Raw genomic sequence first — 9,594 nt, forward strand, 5'->3', positions numbered from 1 at the left:
GCAGGACTGTTAAATGATTATAACTTTAATAAAATTGAGCTACATGCTGGTTAAGCCAGCCTTTATTTTTTAAAACTAGTGTAATTTTAAAATCTTCATTTGAATACCTATGATTTGATCTTGTCATGTTCACTATATCAAATAACAAAATTATCAAACAACTTGTCATTTAGTACTAGAAAATTGGCAGGTATAGGAAAAACAATGAACTTTCAAATAAAAATAAAAGGAGCTTAACTAAAATATGTTGTAGTTTGGTAAACTGTATCCCATTTCTATTATAACAACTTAAGGCAGCAGCACCCATGTATGAAGCTGAATCACTCTGATGCTACCTAAATGAGAGCAGCACCAGTGGCTGCTAAAAAGGAAAACAAAAAAAAAAACTCAAAATGAAGACCAGCAGCTCTTTATCAAAACTTAATTTATAGTCCCATTTCTGATTTTTAAAAAGAGCAAAACATTAACCCCAAAGTACAAACCAAAACAGGGCTTTGATGGTATTCAAAACATTCCTAAATGAAAACCCTATGGAAGGAGCTGATTAGCAGGAGCCATGTACGGTATATTAAATTGGAGAGTAGGCAGCATTTCTTGAAACTCTGTAAACAGATTTAGAATGAAGACACACTGCTTGTATACAAGGGACATGGAAAAGATAATTTAAAACCTATGGATTTTTCCCCCTTTTCCTTTTCTGAAACTGTGTCTGGTATTGTGCAGCTGTGCTGCTGTCTTCATCACTCCCTCTGTCTCCAGTCTTGCTAATTAAAAGGTTGATCACAGAACAATGCTCTTCTCATTAATTTCAGTGTTCCGATTGGGCAGGATCCCCGCTTACCCCACCTGATCTTTTCACACTGCTGAAGTTAATGTGACAGGAGCCCGAAGATGGATTACCTGCTGCCATATTGCCCATCGCCTCCAATCAGGAGCTATCTGTGTAAACTGATTGTTCTAATTTGCTCTCATTATTTTTACAATATCAGGAGAAAATAACGCACACAGCTCACTGTCAAAGCCATGAAAATCAGCCATTAGTTAAACCCAGACACTGAGTGGCTTTATTAGGGGCACTGCAGTTTATTGATGTAGCTTGAGTCAAACAAGGCATTTGCTCCAATAGAAAAAAATGGTTATGTTGAAAGTAAATATTTATTGTAATAATACAGCAACAACAGGATGTTTAAAGTATCTTGCTTTTATCTTAGAAGCTTGGTTCTTGACACAAATTAACAGCAGAAAAGGACAGGGTTAGGCACCAGAAAACATATAACATGTGATTATGCAATCCATAGTTGAAAATTTTGCCTATTAATTTAAATCTATGAGCATTCATACCTCTTAGATCTCACATAAATAAATCTTATTCTGTGACTAGAAAAAATAATAAATCAATAAAGATGATTTTATTTTGTGCCTTGCACATAGTAGGAGTGCAATAAATAACTGCTGGATTAAATTTTGCTTGGAATATAACACTTTCTCTAAATAGTACAATATGGCTCAGGAACAAAAACTGTTTCTGTGGTATTAACTCAGGAACTATTCTCAACTAGCAGTCTTAATTTTTCTATTATGTTTTCAACAAGCATGACTACAAGCTTTGTTACTATTAATTTGCTTAATATTTTAGAGAAATGAAAAGATGCAATAGTGGAAAGTAGACTAACCAAACTACAGACTCTCAGTAACATGTTATTTAAAACAAAAAGCAAAACAAGAGTTAACAGGCTTGGAATTTTGGTAAGTAAACATTTTTACAAAATCTTCCCCCCCATCATGAACTAAAGAAAAAAAATATTTTCATGTTGTGATTTAAAAGCTAACACCCCTAATGAGAAAATAGATTTAAGTCAAAATTTCTACACAAACCTATGCACATTTTGTTATCAGACGTCAACACGTTTACTAATGTTGCCAAAAAAAAAGCAATTTTTCCATGGGGGGAGGGAAGGAGAAATGGGGAATGAATGAGTAGAAAATGACTCCCCTAAAAAAAAAAAGGTATTTAAAGGACTTTCCCCTCCTCTAACTTAGCATCAGTAGGAAGTGTGGCTTCCTCTCATTTGTTTTCTATATAAAGGGCAAGGGTGCCCTTCTTAGCTGTTCCCCTTTTAATGGCCACTTTTCTTTTTCTGAGAAATGTGTGCCATGCTTTTCTCCTTAAAATTCCTGCACTAAAAGACTGCACCATACTGCACTCCGCAAAACGTGCTGATGGCGCCAATTACAAGCCCCCAGCCGAACGCTCCAGCCCCCACCATTCGGGTAGATTTATGCGGGCTCTTGCCGACGTTATTACAAGTCAGAGTTTATTGGGAAATTGTTACATTATGCGGAGTGTCTAACAAATTGCTTATGCTGCTATAATTGGATTACAACAGCCGCTTGCTCCCACCGGTAAGATTAGGCAAGTAGGACTCCTGCCGATCTCTGAGCGTTAGCAGTAATTTTATTTGCCTTGCCTCTCTCTTTCCTAACAACATGCCTCTCTCCCTGCCAGCTGTCTGCTGAAAAGGCACAGGCTTGTTCCTTGGCCCTAACAATGCAATTACAGCCCCGCAGATCGCACTGTTTGTGCATTAAGTACAGAGCCAAAACGAGGCGAATTGATCGTTTGACTTTTGGAAGAGCCATGTGATCTCTCCGTGCGGGTGATCCAACATGCATCAATGAGCAATGCTGCAGTAAATTCTTGATGAAGAACTTTCCTGCTTCATCCCCTTCTCTCCACCTCTCCTTTTTTGGGGAAAGATATTGAGACCCATTATATGCTAATCCAGATCAACCCACTTACAGGCTTGATTTTCTTAGCTTCTTGGCTAAGATTTCAATCTGGACTGGTTTTAGCATCTTCAGGTACTTCAATCAGATATGCCAGTGGTTCCTCAATCATCAAGCTGCTGCTGCTCCCAAAGAGGTTCATAAAGAGTTCATTTCAAAGAAATACATAAAATTGTAGATTTTGTCAAACAAAACTGCACTTGAATGCCTCTGTCCATATTCCCAAGTAATCAGCACTGAAATCAAGAGTTCTCCTTTTCTCTGCAGAACTGCTCTGCTGGAGGATCAGCAATGATGCTGGCTGGTATGCCAACAAGAAGAATCAATACAGCTGGACTTGGGGCACTGAGGCAGCTAGACTGATCGCTGCTCCAGGCAAAGTTTTTAACATCTTTTACTGACAGCTTTCTGCTTCTTGTTTCTTTTTTGTTTTATGTTTAACAATGAGTGCTGGTAGCTGAGAGAATCTGTTTTGTACAGTTACTCTGATTTGAGGGTACAACTTGGATAGCCTTTGGGCTCAGTGTCTTCCTCAGCTGAGACAGACTTCTACCTAATTCTGCCATTTTCAGCATTTTCCCAAACAATACGGTATATGGCTGTCTTTCCCCCCATGACACATACAAGCATGCATTAATTTTTTTAAAAATTTTCATATGCTATTATTCCTAGAGATATGGCACATCCATTCATTCAATTGATTCAACACATATTAAATACTGACCTTGAACACAGCACTCTATTATTGCTGGAGATAATATAAAGTTTGGCTAAGACACAATCCCTGTCATCAAGTTAGCTATATTGTACCGATATAGTTAAAATAGGAAGGTATAAGTGAACACACGCACACATGCACACACAAATATGTACATGCATTCTTACTCAGAGGTGCACATAAATTCCTGCCAAGTGAAGACACCTTCAGAAGAATTATCAATTCAATGCCAAAGTCACAACCTCTATGCCACAATTTTCTCATTAGCAAAAGAAGCTAATAATACTCATTAACTTTAATGCAATTTGAAAGGCAATAAAATGGCTTTTCTAAAGTTTCATTCATGCTTTTTTAGAATTCTGAAAAGTGAGAGCTGAGTCATTAAACTTCAGAATTTTTAGAAAAAGGGTATTCTACATGTTATGGTTAAATCCTATCACATTAACAATAGTGCTAACATTTAAACCTGTTAGTGTCTGTGTGTGGAAAGGACTACCTGACATATTACTTGTGGAAAAGCAGATTAAAGAAGCCTGTTAACATGTAGTTTAAAACTCAAAAGAAACTCTGAACAGCTGAAATGCCTTATAAATAGCTCAGACCCAGAGGAAGTGCAAACGTCTGCATTGTGAATTGTAGATCTTAATTACCGACAATGGCTGGTACAGCAAGTAGCACGAAAAAAAGTGAAACAGTTGCACTGTTCATGGTTGGCAATAATTCTTCAGGAAAATATTTACTATCAATCAGTTATGAGAAAAGGGACTCTCTGCTCGTAAAACAGCACGTTGCTTCTCATACCAGGACCATTTTGCTTCAGCATAATCTGAATTTAAACAGCTTGTTTCCTGCGGATATAATTTTGGAAATAAATAAAACAAGTCTTCTATCAAAATCTGGAGTGAGTGGAAAGGAACATCACATTTTTCTGTCTCAGTCAGTTGCAAACAGATTATCAGACTAAGGAAAAAAAAACCACCCTACAAACCATTGCTGAAGGTTTATCTCAAACTCATAAAGAGGCAGAGAAATTCTGTATTGAGGCCAGAAATCCAGGCAGACATGTGACAACTAAATTCAATCTGTTTTGTGTATATATGTTTAAGTAGAGTAAGGCAAAGGCAGAAACTAAATTTTTTTGCAATATTTTGCTGAAACTGTTTAAATGACAACTTTAACAAAGAAATTTGTAGTTTTCAGTTTACTAATAAAAAAATCATCAAGGTTGTTGACACACTAGACATGCTACAATTATGGGTTTTAAAGACTAAGATGACAGTCAATAATGATTATCTAATTAAAGCTACAATAATTTCACCACTCTTCTCATGTACCAAAATAAATACTTCCTTCCTGACTTATAGTGCTATAATTAGTAAGAGGAAAAGGTTTTGTAGCAAAAGATTTCAATGTTTTCAATTCCAAATGGAAGGAAAGTGATATGAACAAAAGTGAGTTTAACCCCCTTTCTGAATTTTAAATCTTTTCTTAGGTTATCTGTAATATCAAAGATGTCTAAATATCACTGTTAGTTTGAAGTGACATTTATAATCTTTTGTTTGAGTTTTTTCATATTCTAAATGAACATGAAGATTCTTCTCAAAAGTTGGTTAGAAGAGTAAGATGTCAGCAAATTAATCTTGGATGAAACATGCTATAACTTCAGAATGATATAGTAGTATTGTTCCTGAAAAGTATTAATGATGGATTCTGCACTGAAACAAAGGTTTGTAGTGCATATATATATATATATATACACACACATACATATATATACATACACACATGTGTATGTATGTATATATATTACACTAAAAAGGAAAGCTGAAGTATTCAACAAGGGTTTTGAGCTATATTTAAGGCACCAATGTCATTCACATCATAGTTGAGCTGCCCTGAACTAGTTTTTGTGATAAAAAGGGCTAACACTAAGATAATAAAAGGTTTGTATGGGGAGCTGATGGAAGAGAGTAAAGACAACAAAGTAGAGTGGCTTAAGAAACACATTTAAGGCACATTGGGACATAATTTGAATCAATTTAAATATTTAAACCAAGTTAATAAAAGCAGATATACAATAAAATAGCTATACACTAGGAAATAATATCTGTGTACAGCCCTACAATGAGATGGAGGATTATCTTTTTTCAAAGATTATGCTATTGCTTAATGTAAATAGTAAGTAGGATGGATAAGACTGATCTCTTTGGAAACATCGATTCTACACTAACTCTTCCAAAGGAATATGAGATATTCTGTAAATAAAATGAAGAAATGTTTTCAATACTCTGGTACTCTTTGAATTGATATAAGGGAGAAGTTAGTTCTAACTGTATTTCTTTTTTTTTTTTTTGCCAAGGAACAGGGAGCAACAAGCCAAAATGGATGGTCAGGACCAAGAAGAGATACAAGTTAGATAAGCACCAACAGAAAACGGTTTAGATATAACCAGAAGATGTTTATGGGATCCAGAGCAAATATATTGGATCTAAGTAGGCTGATGACTCTATTGAATTATTATATAGTCAACTCTAAGAACTACATTTAAGTTTGGGCATTTAATGGAGATACCAAATGAGATTCATGGAAGGATAAGACTAAAATGGGCAAGAAAGGGATGAGAAGGTCACCATCTGGGAATGAGTCAGAATGCTGAGCATCGATGAGAAAACTTATTTCCACACCCAAGAGCAGAACAGAAATTATGCCATTGTACCAGATGCCAAAATATTTCTAACCATGCACCACTGAAGGAGAGGGTGGGAAAAAAACCACACTATACAGACACACACCAACATAACTAGCTAGCTTGGAGATCCTGGCTTACAAAGTATGGAGTAAACAAAAGGAACAGATGCTCACTTGGCCGGCTCTCAATAAAACTCATTAAAATTGTCACCCTGTCCTTGGATCTGTGCTCATGCTAAGATTTTACCTTGTTTAGCCAGAAGTCACCCACTTGTGATGAGACCCTACGTGTAACATAATCCAGAAATTAAAAATAAAACTCTCTTCAAACATAGTAACATATAACCAAATTGATCAGGAATAGGGGATGGGGTGCTGTAATATGATTTTTTTAGTTCTAATTGATTGTAAATAAAAGGATAATTTACAAAAGTCATATGTTCCACATTTTAAAAGAAACCATTCAGAGAAATCTAACTGATGAACCTTTAAGAGAGTTCTCTGACATTTTCCTTAGGCTACCTTTTAATTGCTAATCTGAGTATAAACATTAGATGTTCATTTGGTAATCCTGCCCACAGACTTCTGGATAATTTGAAGAAATTGTATCAGTAAAAACAGACAAAATATCTCTGCCTTTGGATTTTGGAGCATTAGAATCAGACTACATGACATCAGTCCTATTTCTAATAATAATAGTAATACAACTGAGGGTCTGGATATAAAATACAATGAAGTAGTTAAAGTTAGAAGTGTTGTAACAGCAGCAGATCCCTAAATGGCTATAAAGGCAATAATTTTACAGATACTCCATATTAAAAAGTCAGCTAAACAAACAAAAACACTAAAATATTGTTTCAATTTCTAAAAGAGATGATACTTGAATTTACTTCACTTTGAAAGAGCCAACATAACCAAATTCAGGTCAAACAGCTGGCCAGAGGAAGTTCCTAAACCATGGACCACAATGTAAACTGAATAATACTAGATAGAAGAACATTATATATCTGTATCTAGGATCACCTCAGTGTCTACCCCAGGGACAGTACATATACACTTTAGAACAATGGTGTTTAAAATACAATTATGGGAGACAGGAAGAAACAGCAATAAGAAAGTTGGAGTAAATGAATTTCAACAAAGGATGGGCAGAGGTAGTTTCAGCTACAAATAGATTCATGTAGAACTTAAAAAAACTATCATGTATGACATAGCTATTGTAATTTACATACATGAAAGAAGTAGCTTATATGCATGGTTAAACATAACTTGTCTACATAGACCAGAAGCATCAAATGCAATGTTCTTTCAGCAGGACTCAATAAATAACAAAAGATGGTGAAGTAATGATTATAATTTCTTTCATCTTAGGCTTCATTCTCCCTTTAAACATACTTTTCACTTTTCCATGCATTAAAATCTTAAGTTAATTCATAAAATGCTAGTATATAGTATCCTACCCATCTTGGGTCATACCTTAATTTTGTGGATATAAATAATTACTATCCAGGAAATAAATGAGAGTTCATCTGAAACAATTCTTGTCATAAAACACTTGCAACAGATTCCATTGCAGTTGAAGCACTGGAAAGCCCCTCTTCTTGTACCTAACTTGCTGCAACTCTTCACAGAACAACATGACAGAGAAACGATGTTCAGTTGTATAATTTCTAAAAAAGGCAATCCTAAAGTAACTTTTGTTTACAGCTACACAGAATGAAAATAATTCTCATGGATAGCAATTGGCATATTATTAATTGGTTTTCCATGTTACTTACTTTGGCCACACAATTTTCAGTCTTCATAGCAGTACTTGCTAGACATACAGTTTCTTGGTTTAAGCAGAGTCTGGCACAGCTGTTGTAGGTCTGTAAAAAGATTTTTGAAAAAATTTCAATACAGAAACATTACTCACCTTATGAACCTTTACATTTGGTATAAGGGAAATAGTTTTAGAAATTCTGCCTTTACTTTATGCCTCACTTACAATGAACCTTTACCTATATCTGTAAGTCACAATTATTTGTCAGGATCAAGAATTAATGGGAGTATATGTTGGAAGCATATTTTTTTTTTGAAAGTTGCTGAGGAAACTGCTTTGATTGAGTTATGATCTTGATGATATGGGTGGGGAGACTTCTGGGTAAACATGGTGGCAGTCTAGCTGCAGGACTCCTCACCACCAACCAATATAAACTACCTCAAAAGGCCAAAAAAAACCCCCAAATTCATATGGACTCTACAGTATGGCGCAGCATTGAAGGTACATGGGATTTGGGTATTTCCACACTATAAGGGGGTGAAAAAGTTTCCATCAAAATGCAAGCTGATCAACCCTCTCCCACCCCACCTATGGAGCTAGAGTCAGAGCCAGCACTTGCTAGAATGAGTGAGTGAGCAAGGGGCACCTCTAGAGCGAGTGAGGGGCACTTCTAGATCCTTGGCAGCTGACTAAGACCACCAAAGACCTACCCTTGAGAGCAGCTATACCTGAAACCCCAGCAAGCTGAAGAGTGCAGAACTTGGGCGCCAGTGGGGAGATAGGGCAGAGAAGGGCAGCAAGCAGCAGAAGCTGCAGAGACTAGAGAGGTGCCCTCAGGCAAAAACCTTGCTCCTTAGCTCCATACATAGAAAGCCTACCCTCCTCATTCAGATTTCTGACTGGAAAGGGAAGGAAAAACCACCATAGTAACAGCAAATGGTACCCAGGAACAACTTCCCACACCAAGAAAAACAAGAAGAAGGTGTTGACCCTAGATATTTTTTATGGAGGAAAAATCCAGATTACAGAGGAAATAGCAGAAGAGGAAATACAAATAAATGCAGCAAAACCTTCCAAAAAAATGGAAATTGGCCACAAGCTCTTGAAGAATTTAAATTGGACCTTATCGCAACTAAAGTGGGAAATAGTTAAAAAAGAAAACAACAGTTTAAAGGACAAGAACGCCCAATTGGAGAAACAGCTAGAAGCCACGAAAAGCAGGATAGACCAAATCAAAAAGGAAAATCAAAAGATTATAGCAGAAAACCAGTCTTTAAAGATCAGAATCAGGCAATTGGAAACCAATAATCTTGCAAAACAGCAAGAATTAATAAAGCAAAGTTGATGATATGGGCGGGTGATTTATCCAACAACAGATTTCAATCCATCCATGCATTTTCAGACTGTGGAGCTCTGGTCCATGATAAACTCTTGCAAAACCCTTTAGCTTTAGGTCTATGACTCTATGATCCTCCAAAATTGCCTACTCATCAAAGTCGAAAACTTCCTCTAAATACGACACAGAATGGATACAGAAGGAATATATGAGTTGTCCATTGATTATCCCTTGCTCTTGTTACACGATCAGTTTATCTCTTTTTTCTGGTAACACATCACTTTGATGATATCATTTGTGCTG

General features: G+C 36.1%; 1 protein-coding gene across 13 annotated transcripts in view; it reads right to left on the reverse strand.

Moving 5' to 3' along the window:
* Window positions 1–9,594, reverse strand: part of BTRC (beta-transducin repeat containing E3 ubiquitin protein ligase) — a 199,435-nt gene that overhangs the window by 73,809 nt on the left and 116,032 nt on the right. For all 13 annotated transcript variants that reach the window (XM_007479150.2, XM_007479144.3, XM_007479143.3 and 10 more), the window contains one exon: window positions 7,972–8,061. In XM_007479150.2, coding sequence (XP_007479212.1) covers window positions 7,972–8,061 — 90 coding nt within the window. The remainder of the gene's footprint in view (window positions 1–7,971; window positions 8,062–9,594) is intronic.

Source organism: Monodelphis domestica, chromosome 1, assembly GCF_027887165.1.
Source record: "Monodelphis domestica isolate mMonDom1 chromosome 1, mMonDom1.pri, whole genome shotgun sequence".
NCBI lineage: Eukaryota > Metazoa > Chordata > Mammalia > Didelphimorphia > Didelphidae > Monodelphis > Monodelphis domestica.